The sequence below is a fragment of the Leptopilina heterotoma genome, unplaced genomic scaffold (assembly GCF_015476425.1).
Source record: "Leptopilina heterotoma isolate Lh14 unplaced genomic scaffold, ASM1547642v1 Lhet_113, whole genome shotgun sequence".
Classification (NCBI taxonomy): domain Eukaryota; kingdom Metazoa; phylum Arthropoda; class Insecta; order Hymenoptera; family Figitidae; genus Leptopilina; species Leptopilina heterotoma.
Window position 1 is genome coordinate 194932 of NW_025110832.1, and position 20455 is coordinate 215386.

General features: G+C 30.3%; 3 protein-coding genes across 15 annotated transcripts in view; 2 read left to right on the top strand and 1 right to left on the bottom strand.

Moving 5' to 3' along the window:
• LOC122505673 (filamin-A) overlaps window positions 1–5877 on the top strand; it is a 92662-nt gene extending 86785 nt beyond the window's left edge. For all 4 annotated transcript variants that reach the window (XM_043617455.1, XM_043617474.1, XM_043617462.1 and 1 more), the window contains 8 exons: window positions 1270–1418; window positions 2225–2411; window positions 2837–3096; window positions 3432–3600; window positions 3761–3979; window positions 4061–4257; window positions 4474–4776; window positions 5699–5877. In XM_043617455.1, the coding sequence (XP_043473390.1) occupies window positions 1270–1418; window positions 2225–2411; window positions 2837–3096; window positions 3432–3600; window positions 3761–3979; window positions 4061–4257; window positions 4474–4776; window positions 5699–5767 (1553 nt within the window). In that variant the 3' untranslated portion in view covers window positions 5768–5877. The remainder of the gene's footprint in view (window positions 1–1269; window positions 1419–2224; window positions 2412–2836; window positions 3097–3431; window positions 3601–3760; window positions 3980–4060; window positions 4258–4473; window positions 4777–5698) is intronic.
• Window positions 5878–6722: 845 nt separating this feature from the next.
• LOC122505729 (ribosome biogenesis protein BMS1 homolog) lies at window positions 6723–17563 on the bottom strand. Of its 2 annotated transcripts, none has more exons than XM_043617547.1 (4): window positions 17412–17563; window positions 14988–15864; window positions 11791–13250; window positions 6723–8184 (listed from the first exon to the last, which is right to left on the bottom strand). In XM_043617547.1, exons 2-4 carry the CDS (start codon window positions 15839–15841, stop codon window positions 6788–6790), a joined length of 3711 nt encoding a protein of 1236 aa, XP_043473482.1. In that variant the 5' UTR covers window positions 15842–15864; window positions 17412–17563; the 3' UTR covers window positions 6723–6787. The 2 variants fall into 2 exon arrangements, with proteins under 2 accessions (XP_043473482.1, XP_043473478.1); XM_043617543.1 differs by having other exon boundaries at window positions 6723–8190.
• A 213-nt stretch (window positions 17564–17776) lies between these two features.
• LOC122505783 (ionotropic receptor 21a) overlaps window positions 17777–20455 on the top strand; it is a 78863-nt gene continuing 76184 nt past the window's right edge. For 3 of the 9 annotated variants that reach the window (XM_043617611.1, XM_043617665.1, XM_043617671.1), the window contains exon 1: window positions 17889–18383. The gene's annotated coding sequence lies outside the window, so the exon portion shown is untranslated. The other 6 variants (XM_043617620.1, XM_043617638.1, XM_043617652.1 and 3 more) reach the window with 6 other exon arrangements.

The window sequence follows — 20455 nt, forward strand, 5'->3', positions numbered from 1 at the left end:
GTAAGAAGTCAATCATTTTTATTTCCCTTATTTACCACATTCGTAACAAAAAGCTTTCGTTTTTCATTCCTATCACCTATCAGCATCGACTGAAAATCTATATTTATTTGACCCTTTATTATTCTTTCAAGACCAACAATCTATTAGAAATAGAATTTTAAACTGAAATAATAAATGTTTCTTCATTAACAGACTCCGCAAGTCCGCACACGTTATGTAATTAATAAAAGTAGTCAAAATTAGCTTTAGAACTGAAAAGAACTAGTAAAAAAGTAGCTATCGTTCTTTCAAAATTTCTAAATTAAATTATTCAAAACATGAATAATTTTCGTTAAATAAATATATATAAATATGTATACTTATTTATTTTTTCCAGGGGAATTAAAAATTTCAAATAATTTCTATGAAAAACGTTTTAAAGTTTAATTATTTTTAAAAATTACTACTGAAATTCTTCCAAAATTTAACTATATTTTCAGAAATTTTAAACAAAATTATTCACAGTTTTAATAATTAAAATTTTTTACTGGGTTGCTACAGGTTAGGATGTTCAGGCAATTCAGGAAAAAGTTAGGGAAATTCACCAAAAGTACTGGAAAAATATTAAATTTTTAGAATTCATAAGAAAATTTTGGACTTTAGTGTCCATCAACCTTTGAAAATATTGAAAAGATTTAATTCCTCATGAATTTTGTAATTAAAGATTAAACTTTAGAGAATATGAAATAGATTTTATTTTAAATAATTTAATTCTTGAAGAACTACTAAAATATTAATTTAACAAATAATTTTACTTAAAAGTTGAATAGTTGCATTAAAAAATTTTTATAAATAATTGAATTTCAAAAAATTTTAAATTAATAATTTTTGAAAATGTAGTAATAAATGATTAATAATTTTGATCTAAATAAAGACTTTTGATGTTTCTAATAATTTGACAATTGATAATATTCACAAATAAATATATATGTATTAGAATAATTTCTTGAGTGAATCAGAATATTCTTTAGGGTCAGGGAAAAAGTCTGTCCACTTTCAGCTTGAAAACAATAGTTAACTTTAAAATTTAATTTCCAAAATAACTGGGCGCCATTTTCAGTTTCATTTGTTTGTAATAATAGATGACAAGCAGATTTATCTCACTTAAGTAAAGTAATTAGTTTGCAGATAATAAATGCTAATTATTCTATTTTAAGTAATTTAGGTGAAGAAAAAATGTACATTGATTTTGAAGAATTGTTAAGAAGATTTGATTTTTTTCTAAATTAGGAGGTTGCACTGTTCCTGGTAGTCCAGTAAAATGCACTGTGGAAGCAGCAGGACAAGCTAGAGCAAAAGGAGATGGTTTATTGACTGGAGTCGTAGGAAAACCAGCTCATTTTGTAGTAACTGGTACCCGTAGTCCTCCAGCTGTACAGGTGAGACTCAAATTCAAATAGTTTCTCTTCAATTCCATTTTACGGTCTTTTTGAATATACACCCAAACCTCGATATGACGGCAAGTTCGGGAGAAGTTTGTCAAATTGAATGCTTATATATAACGAATGAATCTGCGTGTACAATTAAGATTTTGGGTAGAATGCAAGATTCACTCAGGCTCTTCGATTTAATTTCATTCAATTTGCACCAGTTTGTGCAAACGAAAGGCTCCATTCGTCCACTAAATTGGTACAAATAGAAGAATCGGGAAGGTATCCAATTCGTATATTCGGGATTCACTGAAGGTCTTTGTGAATTCAATTTAATTCAACTTCCTTCTTAAAATAATATGCAGATAATTAAAGATGTTTTATTTAAAATAATAAATAATAATTTAAGTTAACTAAAGCGACGGTAAAATGTGGAGCTTTAAAAGAATTCCTTCCACACGTTGAGAAAAAATTATACTTAAGGTATCACACCACCTCTGGCCTCTAAAAAATTGGTGTTTTCTGGAATATTCTTGTCAGACACTATTACGCAATATGTATTTCTAGTTTTTTGTACTACCAAGTTGAGGTTCTTGACACGATTTCAGCTTAATGCACTTTTCTCTGTTCCTATTGCAGTCTGCGATGTCTACAGACTTGCAACTGTCTCTTTAATTCTTTTCACCTTCTCCACAGTAATGTGCAAAATCCCTAAAGTCAAGTCGGAATCGGTAAGGGATTTAGCCGAAGCATTGCATTTGGATGTTCTTTAGTGACATAACAGCAATTGAGTAAAGACAGTGAAAAATTTACAGGTTGACGGTCCTGACAGTATATCCAAAGCCACCATTGAAGCAGGAGCGAATCCCGGAACTTGGAATGTGTCGTATTCGCCAACGGAAGTAGGAGTTTTTGACGTTAGAGTCGTGTGCGCTGGGCAGCAACTGCCAGGTTCCCCCTGGCATCCAAAGATAATTGACACTAAAAACTTACGAGTCATAGGTAAATTTCGAAAACGACACCACTGGCAAATTAATTTAATAAAGAAAAACTCAGATTTTTATATTATTTTATTATTACTCTAAAAATAAGTTCCTTAAAGTTGGCACCGACGCTCAGCATTGAATAATATTTTTTTCTTATGTTTAGTGTTGAAAATTTCACTACTTATTCTATTCACCCAAGATTTTGAATAATTCCATCGCCGTATTTAAAAAACTTGAAATCCTTGAAAAAATTATTGAAATTTTTTGGTTTCGTATTGAAAGAAAAAATATGTCGATGCTAACTTTTGAAGGACATTAAAAATGTTGAAATCTAAGATTCGAGTATCTTCAGTTATTTTTGAATTTGGTTTCATAAAAAAACTGAGTTCTTTTAAAGGACAAATAAATATGACTGCTGCATTTTTTCTTAAATAAAAACAGGAGGCTGGGGTGCTTTGTGTGATGAAATGGGACGATTAAAAATTCACGCTTCAAATAAAATAAGTTTTGATACTTCAGAAGCTGGACCTGGTGAACTGACCGGTAAAATAGGAGATCATCCCCTATCTTTTGAAATGACTTCTAATAACAGGCTGAAGCTTGTTTCACCACAAATTAATGGCGGAGAGCATCGATTTGAAATATCATTCAATGGCGTTCCATTTCCAGGTGCACCGAAACTTGCAGTTGTCGATGGAGAGGTGAGTTATTTAGATTAAATAATTGTATTCAAACTTTTCGAAAATTTCCTTTTTCTAATTAATCAATTTCATAATAATTACCAGAAACCCTAAAAAAAACCCAGAGTAACAAGTTTCAAGCAGATCCGAGTGTTTTTTTAACTCTTTTATCCGCCCTATTTAATTGTATATTCGTATATTTATGTACATATTTTATTTATTTATTAACAATTACTTGTAAATAATAATAATATTAGGTATGTATTTATTTAAAACATTTATAAAAAATTGTTATGTTATTAAAAAACTTTGCTTGATTTAATTTTAATGTGATGTTCTGAAAATTGTCTGAATAGCAATTTCAAGACACAAGTAGAGTAATGTTGCGGGGAAGAGGTCTAACGTCAGCTAAATGTGGTGAAGAAGTTAGTTTTACGATTGACGGTTCGCAGGCCGGAAGTGGAACACCGAAGGTTCAACTTTTCTCACCGACTAATGAAGTCAACGTAAATGTCCAGCATTTAGGTAATAGTTCCATTAGTTTTTATCAAGTTTTACTACTAAAAAAATGTATTGAAATTGAATGTTTTGTTTCATGCCTGCCCCCTGCTTCTTTTATTATGAAATTTAGCATATTAAATAGAAGAAAATAAATGAGTTTACCTGTTGAGTGTTACTTTTGCAGGTGACAGTGTTTATCGAGCCAGCTATGTACCTCTCACTTCTGATTCACTACTAATGACTGTCTCGTGGAATGGAAGACAATTGAAAGGATGTCCCTTACAAATTAATGTAACAAGTGCAGCTGATGCCTCGCGTGTAGTTTGCTCCGGAGAGGGACTCAAGTACGGAATTGTTGGACAGGAGATAAGAAGTTTTATTGATACAAGAAGAGCAGGTCCTGGTACGAGACAAGTTTTAAACGTTTATTTTCATTTTAATCGTTAATTTTGAAAAGATTAGAATTATTGAAATAAAATTTCAGGAGAATTAACTGCTCATTGCGATGGACCGCACAAAGTTGCCTACTGTGAACTTTACGATCATGGAGACGCAACATTCACATTAAATGTGAAACCTCAGGAAGCAGGAAGACACTCACTGACGATAAAATATGCCGGCGAACATGTAACTGGCTCTCCATTTACTTTAAGAGTTTCCGGTGCACCTGATGCATCTAAGGTAAGATTTAATTTTCTAGTGACTTTATTTTTATTCGCGAATGATTCATTAAACAGTATTAAGTAATACGAGTTCCGGAACTGACATAATATTTAAATTCCTGATTAAAAAGAAAAGAAAAGAAAAGAAAAGAAAAGAAAAGAAAAGAAACTTGTCTGGTTTATCCAGTATAAAATGGGATCAAATTAATTTGAAATTTGTTTCCGTTGAAAACAGGTTCGAGTTTATGGGCCAGGAATAGAACATGGTGTGCTAGCAACATTCCAGTCCCGGTTTATTTGCGATACCAGAGGAGCTGGAGCGGGCCAATTAACTGTAAGAGTTCGAGGACCGAAAGGAGCGTTCAGAGTTGAAATGCAGAGGGAAACGCAAAAGGATCGAATTATATTGTGTCGATATGACCCCACTGAACCTGGAGATTACAGGGTTGAAGTGAGATGGGCCGGTGTTCTCGTACCTGGTTCGCCATTCCCTGTTAAAATTGTCGACACACAGGATGAATTATTAATGCTAACACAGGTAACAAGTGATAATATTATGCGACTGTTGACACCGTGTTTACTGCGCATACAACCGTTTAGCATGCACTGAGAAAAATAATATTGTAATGATAACAAAATCGTTTTGTTGAGCACTTTTGGTTGAGATTACTAAAATTTGGTTGTCCGTACTAAATAATCTACAGAATACGATTAAATGGTCTCTTGCGCTCGCGCTGTTCTAATAAATATTTTGTTGGTACAAGCAAACAGTTTTCTCAGTGTGCTACTAATGGGAAAAAGGTTGCTAATTGTACTTATTTATTAAAAAGACCACTAGTGATACTATTTTTTGATCGAGATTTTAAATATCAGTTTAATATCTATTAAATTCTTCTTGCCATTGTTTGAAACTTGTTTAAAATTTATGAAATTTATAAATGCTTAAATACAAATATCTCAATGATATTGTTTCCAAGATGTGCCACGTGAAGATACTCAATGAAACGCCTAAAAAAGTAATTTGTCTAACACCTGCTGGAAAAGAGTTACTTCCCTGTAACATGAATGCAGCACAAAGTGGTTACTTTCTGCATACTTATAGAAGTGTACTTGGAAGGATTACCGCTTGGGAATACCGCGTAGTTGTTGGCTTCTTCTTTTTTATTTGCACTGAATAAAAAATTATTTTTTTACTGTTACAATCAATTAAAAATCACTATTTAATTTTTAAATTTGATTTAACATTCTAAAACATAAAAATAGTTATTTATAAATTATTGTAGCAAAACTAATTATTACCTAATGGAAAATAATTTTATTAACATTTTTAAAAATAATTGAATTTTCCATGATATTTATTTTTCGGAATTTATTCTCGACAAGTTTTTTTCCGTGGAATACCTTAAAAAATGAATTTCTTCTATCGAAAATTTTAATAAAAATTTAAATTTGTTTCACAGAGCGCTGACACATACTCAACGAGCCATCATACTCTGACATCGTGGCGCGGTTCACAAGCAATATTATAAGGACCAAGCATAACAATGTTATTACTTTATAAGAACTAATAGATTTATTTTATTATTATTATTATATATTATAACTTATATAAGAGTTTTCAATAAAATATTTATCAAAATTTTTCTTTCTTCATTATCAAACTATATAGCAACTGAACAATTCGCGCATAACTTCTTACATGCTCTTTTAAAAGAAAATTAGCAATTTAAAAAAAATAGAATAATAGGTATAAACACTTTTAATTCAAATTTGTTTTCATAAAAATAAAGAATGTGAATTGGAATATAGATTATTACTATTTTAACCGCAATAATAATATACTCTGAGACAGCGAATTCAAGGAAAAGTCAGACATTTTTATTAAAAGTAGGGTCATCAGTTGGGGTAAATAGAAACAGATTTATTAAGTTTTACCAATAACATAAGTTTTTTCTAGAGCTGTGCAAAATTCGATTCGAACCGAGTTTTGTTCGAATGTCGGATGTCGAAAACTAGGCTAATTCGAATGTCGGTTTTTCGACATTCAAACTAGGCGAAAAATTCAAACAGTTCGGTTCGAATTATTTTATTAAAATCTGTATATCTATTTTCAATTTGTCAAACAATATTGAACAATATTTTCTAAAGAAGAAAAAACAAAAGCATACACAAAAGTCAAACTTGAGATGTGGACAAAAAGAATGAATGAAAGAATTTGTCGATTATATTAATTGATATTAATAATGATCCTTTAGTTGAAACTACTGTCTAAACAGGAAATAATAATTTCTAAATTGAAGGCCAACAACATTTTTTTCACTATCGCATAAAATTGTTTTATGGAAGTGAAGTAACATTTTAAAATAAAAACTAAATTACAAAATCTATTTAAATCCACAAGAAACAACTCAACAGCTTTTTAGAGAAATAAATAAATAAATAAATAGCTAATGAATTTAATAGAAAATAATAATTTATAATAACTAAAATTAAAAATCTTTATTTACATTACAAATTTTGCATTTTGATAGAAATAATTAAGAGAATTTTCATCCCTTCTTGTTTTTAGCTTCCATTTTACTTAGAGTTCGGAAGACTTGTTTTTTGAGTTCTTTGTGCCTCTTAAGTCTCTTCATTTCTTCAGCCTCGACTTTTTTCTTATGAGCGGCAATTCTCTTGTGCGTGGCTTCCTGCTGCTTCTCTCGCTTGTGTTCGTAGGTGGTCTTGATCATATTCATCAGTTTTGCAATATTCTCCTCCCTAGGCTCCCGAACGACGGCCACGCGTTTGTCCTCAACACTCAGCTTCCTCTTCTTCAACTCTGGCAGCATTTTCGGCTTGTCCCTGTAAGGAAGTTCCTTCTGCAAGTTCTTCGGAATGAACAGGGGTTTGAAGAACTTCTCCTGCCGCTCGACTGGTTGATAGATGGAGTCAACGTTCGCTGGTGCCTTAATGTTCTGCTCGCGCTTCAATTGGCCGACAGTCTTCATGCCTCGCCACTGGTTCTTCTCGCTGGGCGGGAGCAGAAGTGAAGTCACGGGGTTGTAGAACTTTGGTATGTCAATTTTGTACCAAGTGCGACAGAACACAATGTCGCTCAGCTGGATTTTGTCCTCGAACGTGCCGCGGAAGCAGCCCTCGGGCTTCGAGACTGCTTTCTTAATTTGCCCGCGAATGCCGGAGACGGTTTTTATGCGCACTCCCTCGAACTTGGCGACCTCCAAGGCAGTGTTGAACATGTCCTTGATGAAGGCGGTCTTCTTGTAGATCTTGAGCGGAGCGCCGGTGAGTTTGAGTTTCTTGACGACCGTCGTGGTCTTGTTCGTCTCGACGACGGTGCCAGTGGCGGCAATTCGGAAGCCCGACTCCCTCGAGGCGACGTCTTGCACGGCCAGCACGCCGGTGCTCTGGGGCGTTATTGGGCCCCAGAAGTGGCTCATGCAGGCGACGTGCTCTGGAGTGTACTTGAGCATTCTGTTGCGCAGATTGTCCTCCAGCTTCGAGTAGATGGGAATGGTCTGGAATCGCCTCCAACCGACGGAGACGATGAGAGGATTTCTGCTCTTCAAGATCTTCGGATACCAACGGTGTTTCTTCACTCTCACTTGCACGTAGCCCACATTCTGCTCGCCGGGAAGCAAACCTCCGACAATGAGAGGATACGACGGATCCAAGTTCTCCACCAGCTCGTAAGGCACCGAGTCGAATTCCACGCGAACGTACATTCCGGGGCGGAAACCCTCCAGTTGGACTCTAACCTCGTCGTCCAGTCCTTCGAACTCTGACTTGTTCAATTGAGACTGCTTCTCGGCCTCCTTTTTCAAATCGTCGTAATATGATTTGTCATTTTCGTCATATTCGGCTTCAAATTGTTTTTTCAGTTTTAACTTTTTCTCCAGTAATTTGTTCATTTTCTCCTTTTCCTCGTCATCTACTTCCTTTGGAGCTGTTTCTGAAACAAAAAAAAATTATTCAATACTTTTATAAGTAAGCACAAGATTCAATTTTCTTAATAAGTAAAAGTTGGTAAAAATCTTCAAATGACGGAAAACTTTATTAAATTCAATTTTTTTAATAACACTTAATTTCTTGAAATTGTTCCAACTCCGTTTTACGATACCAGACCTCGGATCTACTTTAGGGCGCAAAAAAGTCGTTTATTTATTATTTTTAGAAATCATGAAATTCCAGAAGGTTTTAAATTGACTAGCATCCCTAGTGGATGCCTCTCGTAACTACGGGTCGGACCTAGGAATTTTATTCAGTGTACCCAAAATTCAAATATCCTATTCTTCAATTTTTAACAAAACTCCATCTCTAAATCAATTATTTTTAATAATTTTCCGAAAGTTCTTCCAGAATTCAATTCTTTAAATACAAAAGTTCAACTTTTTATGAAAATTGTAAATGTCCATGTTTTTTTTAAAGTTATTAAGCTTTATTTTAATTAATAATAAGTTATAGTGTATCATTAATAGGGACAATGTCTCATAATAAGGTCCTCTACCTTATACCTAATATTTTGAAAAAATTGTAATAAAGAAATTCTTGAAATTAATTTTTTAAAAATATTTTAAAATAATTTTTGAAAGATAATAATTTTTCCATTATGTATATACAATTGAAAAATTTCCAAATAATTAAAGTTGGTAAAATATTTTTAAAATAATCGAATCTGAAAAAATTTTGATAAAACAATTCTAAGAATTAGTTTTTTAAAAATATTTTAATATAATTTTTAGCAAAAAATTTTCATTTTTTAATTTACACTTAAAAAGTTTTTATTACCTAAAATTTTTTTTAATTTAATTATTTTCAAAAACTGCAATTAAAATTCTCCAAAAATTGATTTTCAAAAATTGTATTAAAATACATGAAAGAAATCAATTGATTTCAATTAAATTTTACAAAACGTTAATTACTATTCGAAACATTTTGAATTACATGTAGGTATATAGGTATTTTGAAAAATTATTCAAAAATAATTTTTGAAGGAGTTGTCCATAGTTGTATTTCACACTATAAAAATTAAAGAAAGTTACATTTTATACTAAAAATGTGTTATTTTGTTGCAATATTTGAAAAAAAGTTGAAACAGTCGTAATTTCTAAAAATAAATGTTGTATTCTTATTTTCTAAAAATTCTTTTAAAAAAATTCAACTATATTTTCAAAAAATATTATTAAATCTTAATTATTTGAAAATGTTTCAATTATGTAAAACTATAAAAAAAATATAGGTTTTCTTTAAAAAATTAGATTTCTATATAAGTATCAATCTTTTCGATTACATATTTTTAATAGTTCACTTTAATATACATAATAATAATTTGCTATTCCGTGAACAGAAAGTGTCGTCTTTTGTTTTTCTATAGTAATTAATGATTTGATTGATAGAAATTTTGGTTATGAGTATTCCCATATGTGTGATAACCACTTGATGCAAAGAAATTTTTTTACAAATAATAGAAAAATTATCAAGACATGCCTCTATTCAACTGATGTTAAAAATGGTAAATACATGTAATTTTTTCAAGAATTCTCTATTATTTTGTTAATTCTTATAAATTTAATGAAATTCTCAAACTTGGTATTGATAAAAAATTTAAATTCTAACATCGAACAATTTTTTTTACAATATTATTCAATTAGTGAACTGAATTTTATTTGCCACTTTTGTTTGACAAAAATAAATTGATTAAAGACACTTAAATTTTGAAGTTTAAATATTTAGTATGTTTTTAGATTAAAATAGTGTTTTTCAATTAAATCTTTAGAATTTTTATTTCTTTTGGTAAATTCAGTCTCCTATAAAATGATAATTCAATAAACTTCAAAAAAAATTCCGCATTTTTTACATTTTTTGATACTCTTGCCATTCCGGTTACGCAGAATCGGGTACTTTATTTATTTCAGAAAAAATAATACTTATGAATTCTATTAAACATTTCTTTCCTTCAATTATCAACATTTCAATGTATTCAATATATTTTTCGGATGAATACTATCAATTATTAGGGTAGGCGAACACTATTTTAAAAAAAAGTATTTTCTACACCTTTTTGTCTAAAAAGCCGATTTCTAATTAAATCTGTTTTCTGAAAAAAGTTTTTATAAAAAGTTATAATTTCTAATGTTTATTTTCCTAAAATTTCTAAAATTCCATAATTTTGATAAAAATTAGAAAATTGTTTAAAAATAAAGATTAAATTTTCTGTTTCTCAATTACAATTCTGTTTACAAAATTATAAGTTTCTTTTTGAAAATGAAGAAAAATTTTTATAAAATTACTATTTCTTATCACAATTTGTTAACAAAATTCTATATTCTTCTTTGAAAAAAAATAATTTGCATCATTTTTACATTTAAATTTCCAAAGTTAATATATTTATAAAAAAATTTTTTAGAAAATTTTAAATGTCTTTAGGGAAAGACAGAAAATTTCAAAATCACCTTTATTAGAAAAAAGTTTTTTAGAAATTCACCTTTATTAGAAAAAAAAATTTTAGAAAATACGATTTAGAAAAACTGTACCCCAACCATTATTAGAAACATAAGAATGAAAATTAAAATATTTGCAGAAATTATAATTTAAATCTTTTGAGTTTGAATTTTATTACATTTATATGAGCTTAGAAAATGTTTGAGGGATTTCATGAGAAAATTACATGTATAAAAATTACATTTGAAACTTGAGTTGAGTAGAGGCATGTTTTTTCACTTGGTAATTATTTTTATTTTAATAACAGAAGCCATTAAAAAATCGCAAAAGGATCCAAGGCAAGAAAAGTAGTAATTTTGATTTTTCGAGGATTTTCTAAAAATCTCGGTATTTAAACTAAATTATAATTTCCACCCCTTGGAAGCAATTTTTTTCGTTTGCTAATTATTTATTTTAATGTTAGAGGTCATTAAAAAATTTTGCAAGAAGATCGAAGGCGGGGAAAGCAGTGATTTTGATTTATTTTATATTTTAGGATTTCTGAAAAATCCGTGACAAAAAATAAAAATCACTGCTTTCCCCGCCTTCGATCTTCTTGCAATTTTTTTAAATGGCTTCTGAGGCGTGGAAAGGATAATATAGTTAAAATACCGAGATTTTTTAAAAAATCATAACTATTGTAAACATGCAAGAATATAAATTGAAATTATTAAATTTTTTCTGTGGAAAGCAGGTAGGCAGATTGCTACCGTGATAATTCTTTAAATCATTCACGCGCGTAGGACTTTGCTAGTAATAGAATAAAAACCCAATGAAGAGCTTTATTTCCAATTATAATAAAAATTGAATTTTCATATTTTTGATAATTATTAAACGTACCTAATTGAATAGAGAATAATTTTAGTTAGAAATTGTAGAAAATAATTGTAGAATTGGAAAAGTTATTACAATTGTAATTTTTATAAATAATTAAATGTCCATAATTGAAATGAATAATCATTTAGAAACGAAAAGAAGGAATTTCTGTGGAATTTCTGAGACATTTTTTTGACATGCAGAAGAGCACAGGTGTTGAAATAACAAAACGTTCGTAAGAGAAAGCAAAACTCACCTTTTTCGTTAGTTTTCGCTTCGAATTTCTCACCAGTCTCTAAATCCTCAAAGTCTCCATACAGATCTTGATCGTCCAAGTCGTTGAGTTTCAAAAGTTCCTCCGCATCTTCTGACTCCTTCCACTTTCCAGTTACAAAACGATTGACTAAAAGTGCCTTATTTTCCATCACTAACCAATCTAATGTTGGTTCTGTCGAGAAAAACGAATTGTCTTCTTGATCCTTCACTTCCCGTTCCTCCAATTTTTGCTGCTGCTGCTTCTTTACCAAGTGGAAAATTCCACCAACTGCTTCTGAATCGTCTGCACTCTTATCTCTCTTCTCCTCTTGCTGTAAATTTCCTTTTTCAAAAACACTGTAAACAATTTTTTCAATATTTACATTTTCTCGGCGACGATTGAGAAATGCGTCTCGTGCTTTCTCGGCTAAATTATTCCTCCAACGTAAAGTATCATCATCATCATCATCATCATCATCATCATTTTCTCGGTTTTTCTCCTCCATCTCTTCATCCTCGTAAATTGAGTCTTTGTCTGATTCATCTATACTCAAATTCTCTCTTTCGTCTTCGCTTAGCTCGTCAAAACTTTCCTCGTCATCGCTCATTTTTTTGCTGTTTGACGTCGAACTTTGGGAGGATTTTGCGCTTATTAGAGATAGTGCCTCTGCAATTCTGTCTTTTACGTAAGAATTTGTGTTTCTTGTCGGTTGTTCTGCACTTTTCTTCTTCTTCTTCTTGATTTTAACATTTACTTGAGGTTCACGTTCTTCCACATCATCATCCGAAGTATCGTCACAAGATTCAATGCTCTTCCTCTTTGAATTCTTTCTTGAATTAGAACTCAGTGATTCATTCTTTTCATTCTCTTCTTCATCAGACTCATCTTCATTGCTGGATTCATCGTCAATCTTGAGGGACTCTTTCTGTTTGTTTTTTAATTTGTGACCCTCTTCTTCTTTGTCAGAGTCGATTTCCTCGATTTCCTCGATTTCCTCCTCGTCTTCAGACTCAACATCTTGTCCTTTGTCCTTAAAAATAACTTTCCGCCTGACTCTGCCGTCCTTTAAAACGCTTTCACTGGTAATGCCAAAAATGTTTTCATCGACATCTTTCGATGCAATTGGCGCACTGTTGCTGAAGAGTTGCAGTTGGCTTCTCTCGAGTTTCTCGTCGAGCATCTCTTTGGGATTCTGAAGGGCACCGAGCAGGCCGGTGTCGTCTTTGTGATAGTGGCTGCCTCCTAAATCAATGTAAACCGCATCCTTGTCGTAGACAATGCCGCCTACGCCCGAGAAAGGTGCGTAAACGAGACGCTCCTTCTCGACGAGAGATCTCTTCTTCAATTGTTCAGGAAGTGGACACGGATCGGGAAGAAAGCAGATGTCCTTAATTTGCAGATCACCACATCCTGGTATGTGAACTGAGGAATCTTTTTTCATTGGTACTCCACGTACGTAACTGTAAACAAATTTTAAATTTAAACACTTATGGTTTCACAGAATTATCATGGCAGTCTTAGGAAATTCGTTGTTTCGAATTACTATTTGATATTATGTATAAAGGATTCAGTTCGAACTATAATTTACTCCAATTTTTGTCACTCCGAATTAGAATTCGCATGAATATTTGAGACGCGCTCTCAAGAATGGTAGCTAAGAAGCAAAAAATCCTAAGTTATTATGTTTATAATTTTTTCAGTAAAACGACAGAAAGAGAATCAATTTACTATATTGTAAATTATTTATTTTCAAGTCTTCATTACATCCAAAATATTTAATAAAAACTGGTTTCAAATTTAAGTACATAATTTAAAAGGAATTTTTAATCAAGTTAATCTAATATGTACAAACATAACCTTCCGAATTATAGTTTACAAACTTTTACTGGAATTTACTTCGGATATCGTAAAATTAATGAAATATTTCAAAAACTTAATTTTCCAGAATTTTAAATGAAATTGTTCGAAACTTGATTTGAAAAATTTTAATTTTCTGAAATTCAATTATCTTTTTTGAAAATTGCAACTGTTTTTAAGTATATAATAATCATTTCTAAGTTAATTGTAATCAGGAACTTTTCAGAAATTATTATTATTATTATATAATAATATCCTGTCCTCATGTGAAATTAGTGCTTTTTTGCGATTTCAAATTGTTTTACAGATCAAATTGTCATGACAATTAATTTGTAAATAGAGTGATGAGTGAAATTAATTCCTCTATAAGTTTTGCAATAACAGGATATTCACAGAACAGGAAAATAAGTAAAGTTAGGAAATTTTATCCAAAGTACCTATTAAAAGAATATCAAATTATTAAAAAATTTATGAATGAATTTTGTTTATCAAATTAAAAAAAAAACTCAAGTAATTGTAAGAATTTCAGTTAAAATTTTTAAAAATATTTCAAGAATTGAAATTATTTGAAATTTTAATTAAAATAAATAGCAGTAAGTTTTTAAATATTTGCATATAAAATTATTCAAGTTTTGAATAATTTAATGTAGAAATTCTAAACAGAAATTAGGTTTTCGAAAAATTGTAAATAAAATTTTTTTGAAGGTAATTGAATTCCCAAAAATAATTTGAACCCTCAGTGTCCGGGTCAAAATAACCCGGTGTATACGCTGAGGGTTAAAAATTGAAACAATTAAAAGTTTTGTCAATTTTGGTTTCTATAGAAACCAAAATTATTATAGTAATTCTAGAAATTTGATATTCTTCTAGTACTTTTGATAATAGAGTCTCCTGATTTCCCCGACTTTTCCTTGACCTGTGGTGACCCTAATGAATATAACTAACTTCAAATGTGGACAGAATGAAAGAATATGAAGATTAATATATAGTAAATAATAGTTACCTAATACCTAATAATAATTAATTATATTGAAGATAAATTAAGGAAGAAAATGACATCAATTGCAAAAAAGTTGGTTAAACTCGATATATATTTTACTTTTCAATTTAAAAAAAAAATAATTTTGAATATATATATGAAAGGATTGAATTTTGCACTTGAATAAAAGTAGATTTTTGACTTGATTACTTAAATCATAACTAACTGAAGAAAAATTGCAATTTTTATTCAAACACAGCCACGAGCATATTTAAATTGTTTTTAAAATTGAAAAGTAAAAAACATTGGACTGGACTCATTTACAACATTTACGCCAAATAGAAGAAGAGAAAATTCATACCCATATAAACTAACAGTTCTGTCGACTTTTGGATTTTGTCGTATTTCCTCTGGATTTGTCAGATCCTCAATTCTGTCAGCCAGAAGATACGAATGTGTCGTTCTCCACGTGAGTGGCCTGAACTTCATCACCGAAATGAATCTCGCCAGATTTTTCACCTCATTACGTAAGTATTCGTTGTGCAATATTCCTGAGAGATAGAACAATTTCGCTCCAGCATAAACTTCGGTCCAAAACCTCTGCTTCAGAGTTTTCTTCGTCTTCTTCAGCAGAGTCGCGTTTTTGATCATATCCAAGTGCGTAAGCACGCCCATAATTCTGGGCATACCGTGAATTTGGCAGATGTTTAGAAATTCGAAAACTTCCATTTCGAAGCCGAACGAGGCGTCGACGAGCAGCAGGACCAAGTCGGCGACTTTGGCGATGTCGATCATGCTGTTGATGTCGTTGTTGCACTCCATGAAGGTGATTCGACGCTTCTTGCCGGAAACGACGGTGACTGGACCCGTGATGTTTGTGAGCGGATGCCTCGTGAAGCTTTTGATGAGACATTGAATGACCAGGGATTTGCCCACTTTCGGCGGCCCCACGATTGCAACCAGAATCGGCGGCGGCTCTATTGGTGTGCGGTCAACCAGAGGAATGTGTTGCTTTTTCGTCTCTATGTCTTGTTTGCGCCTGAAACGTCGTTCGGCTTTGATCGCCGAATTAAAGGTGAATGCTTTTGGATTTCTCTGCTTATCAGTTAACTCTTGAATGTGACTTTTTTTCGCCTTCTTCTTCTCCGCTTTGCGTCCCGCATTTCTGTCACGGTGAGTTTTGTGCTTCACCGTGTCTCCTTCAACTCCAGACATGTTTCAAAAATAAATTCGTTTCTCTGAAAACATTTATATCATTTTAAAATATGTCAAAGTTTCACTACATCACTCGGTCGTACATTAATAATTGAGAAAAATTTCAAATGAACCCTCAAGTTTCCCCTTGGTATAATTTTATTCACAACTTTGTAACATTTTTTATCAATAAGAGTGATCCTTCATTTCAACATTTTCTCAATTATTCATATATTTTATTATTTATTTATAAACTAGCCAAAAAACGTGAACTAAAGCGCGCGAGTTATTTCTTCTTTCTTAGCACTATACTTAATAATAAAATTTTTAATTTTTATGTAACATAATTGTATTAAAGAATCATAATAAGAAAGATCGTTCGCAATTACGAATTAATTTTTTAAAACAATAATAAAATAATTTTGGGATCCATTTGTTTGAAATTCAAGTTTACAAACTTCCAATTATTTGAAAATTTTTCAATTAAATATGTATTCAAACAATTTGAAAACAATGTGAATAATAATTTTTCAAAAAACTAACTTCTTCAAAATTTTTAATTAAAATTAAAATTTTTCTGAAATCTCAAATTGAATTAGATGATTTAAAATATTCTTAAAATTATTGGTAATTTAAAAGTATATAAAAAGAACAAAAAAAATTAAGGAGAATTAAATCTTGTTTTAATATTTTCAAACTTTGCTTGACACAAATAATACCTAATTATAATTAAATAGAAAAAATTTTAGGATAATTAAATTTTAGAAGATTTGAAATTGTGATTTTTAAAAATTGTATTTCTCGTCGAAAAATGAATAACCATAAGTATTTTAAATAATTTGACAAAATTATTCAAGCATTAAATAATTTAATTTAGAAATTCTGAAAAATTTTAATTAAAATTTCTTCAAAATAATTAAATTGCCGGAAACAATAGTAATTGAAAAATTTTCAAACATTTGAATATTTCGTTAAATTTTATATTTTACAGAAATTATTACCATTTTTAAAAATAGTCTTGACATTGAAGGAAAATTATTAAAAAAAATTAGAGGAAAAATACATATTTAAAAATTATTAATTTCAACTGTCAAACCCTAAAAACAACATGTCATATATGTAAAAATGACAGAACGTCGATATTATACCTAAGTATAATAACAACAAATTATTAGTTTTAGAAAATTGTCAAGTTAATTTACATGAAAAATTTTTTGTTTACTTAACTGTCAACAAAACATTTTATTAATTGCTATATGTATTGGAAATCTAATTCTTATGAAGTTTACAATGTAAGATTTCAATGAAATTATTGAATCGGTATGAATTTATCTCTTATTTTTTTAACTTATATTATTCTTATTTATTTAAAAATCTTAATTTGTTTTAAAAAGGAAAAAATGCATTCAATAATTAACCAGTTTAGAATATAAAGAATTTAATTGAAATTAAATGTTTGGAGAAAGTTATATAGTTTAATTAAACACAATAACATAATCTTTTTAAATTACGCAAGTTTCATAATTATTCTGTTAAAGTTAGGGTGAAATATCTTTTTTGTATTTATAACAACATTCGGATGTTTACGAACCTTATTCTATTGATAAACAATTGTATTTTATCATTATTTATAACTGTCCTCAATCACCAACAATATCTCGAATAACACGTGGTAAATTGAGGTTAGAAAACACTGGTGGGTGGAAGCAGGTGGAGGAAATGACAAGTATATCAACATATGGTAAAAATATATACTGCTGACAACTAGTGAGTGATTTTGAAACTAACGGGAATACCGACGGCGGTAATACCATGTTGGTATAGTCCAGTGTACTAAGTATTTACTCAGATAGTGAAGAGAGATAACTGTTGAGCAATCCGATCCGAGAGATGTTGCTAGTATTACTGTTTACTTATGTCGTACGCCTACTCATGAATAATAAGAAATCTATCCTGGTCAAGTGGTCACTGGTGTCTGTCCTCAAACTCCTCATCTTAATACACTGAAACTTCTGCAAGTATCGGAGCTGTATTGGTAAATTGGGTAAATTGTAATTGTAAACCGTGAACTTTACATTAAAGAGAAAAGGATAGAATGGAAATGTCTTTGCCATTTTCTACAAAAAAGCAAATCGTGTTAGTGTATCATACTTATTCCGAAGCGAAATAAAAGCAAGAACCAAGTATCCAGATAAGGAGGCAAGAAAAGGGTTGCACATAGTTACGCGTAACTCGGAGTTTTTAACGTAAATTATATGTTTTTTTACATTTGGTAATTTGGTAAAAGTACGCAACTTGAAATTTAACAGAAAAGGTTAATTTCGTTAATTTCTGAATTGGTTTATTTTTCCTTTACATTCTGAATAAGCGCATGTTTTTGCTTTGTTTTTGGAATCTGTATGACATTGCAGATTGCACCGATTGCACTAAACCGACGAAATGATATTTTTATCCTGTTCTTTCTCTTTTAAGTTTACGATTTATTGTTTTTGTTTTCACTCTATCTAAATTTTAAAGTAATAAAACTTTCACTGCTGATAAAAAACTTCAAACCACTGTGCAGGTATGTATATTAATTATTTTACAAGTTAATTTATTTCATCTATAATAATAACTTTTTAATGCCGCATGTTTGTAATTATATTATCATTTCGAGATGAATTTTTTATTACATAGGATAAACCAGACAGTAGTCGGACACTTAAGAAAATCTTAATGAATATTGTTTAAAAATTGCAATTAAAATTTCTTTAAAATTTATTCCACGTGTGATTGTTCCTTATTAGGTCTGACAAAACTATTACATCAATCATGTTTACAAAAAAATTTCTTATTCGTTAAAAAAATTTATGCGCAAATAAACAAGTAAGAATACGACAGTAGTCGGTCGCACCTAAAGCAATCTTTTTAATTAACACTTTAAATAGTGCAATTCATATTTTTTATTCAAATTCTTTCAGGTGATATTGTTCCTTACGATCACACAAAACTATAGTTTTGTATTAAACCAATCATACTTATGAAAAACAAATTAGTAAATAAACAAGTAAGATTACGACAGTAATCAGCCACTCAAAAAAACCTTCAAAAACCGTAAAATTTTTTTTTAATTACACAATCTTAGATTTGTTTATGATGACCTTAGAAATGATTATTAACAAACAAATTATTTTTATCTCATACGGTTTTATAGCTATTCAAAATTGAAAAGTGGCCGACTACTATTTGGGGAAATCAAAAAACCAATTTTTCTCGGAAACCAATTTTTAACCGATTTTTTTGATATAAATAAATATGTTTTCCCCAACGCACGCTCTGAAACTGCAACTGTCGAGGTTAAAAACTGTGGCGACAGAAGGAGTGATACTTTTTACAACTGTTTTGAAAAACAGTGGTGAAAGTAAATTTATTTTTATCAAAATTAAGTATGTATTTATTAATTACTATCTTAAAGATAGTCAATATTCTTTAGATGCAAATATTTTGAAGTTATACTTGGTGAAAAATTTTATGTCATGGATACCAAATTGCGTGATTAATATCGGTTTCTGTAGATAGGCTAAAAAAAATTAACTCCTAATTAACTCGAATTGCTGCATTGGGCAGTAAACTTAGCATTGTTGGACCGTCAACAGCAATGGGAGACTCATTTTCACTCGAGGCCTTCTGGTTCGAAAAAAATGGTTAAAAAAATTTTTTCATTAAACTTTTTTCGTAATTTGTTTAAAACTTTAAAAATTTAAATATAATATGTGTGAATTTTTTTACGCACTTTAAGCTAAAATTCGAATTTATGCGACTGTTGGAAGTTGAGATAGCATTTTTTTAATTTTTTCACTTTATGCATTAAATTAATTAACATTTTAAACTTTCGTTTTAATAATATCATTTAGGAAGAACTAATGTGTACACCTGATTTTTTGTTTCAGTTTCTAACCATTTTTCTTTAAATTGTACGGGCTCAAAGTCAGCAATGATAAATTGGTCGTTTTTTCCGTGTTTTTTCACCATTTTCTTATCGTGTTATCAACACTATTTGACTTGCAATAATGAAATTTATATCAACTTGTTCGGAATAGAATTGTCTTTCTTATGCTTTTTTTCGTTTTTATTAGCGATTTTTTTTCGCGAAGTTATTCACCGAAAACTAGAGGGGCCAGGATTTAATGAACGGATAGTAGTGTGAGTGATTGAAAAAAACGTCGATTTTTAGGAATTTTTTTCAGGGAAATTATTGCATCTAATTTTTTTTAAAGTTTTGTACATGTATATTTGTATAAATAGTGAACATTTTGTAATTTTTTCAAAGAAAAATATCTTTTTTTTAAAGAGTTATTCGCTATATCCAAAAAAAAAACAGTTTTCCCCACTGCTGCAGTTATTGCGGCCTTCTGAGTGACTGAAATAAAAAAAACCAAAAAGATTATTAAACTAGAAGATATTTGCCGTACAATGAGGCTCCAGTTTTTTGATTGGATGAAAAATAAAATTTTGGGATGCCAAAAACCATCGGATTTTTTTGGCGAAATTTAAAAGCTTTTTTCAAAACTCCGCCATTTTGTTGCAATTCAATATTTTTTGACATCCGAGGGTCATTGTACGGCAAATATCATCTAGCTTAATAATCTTTTTGGT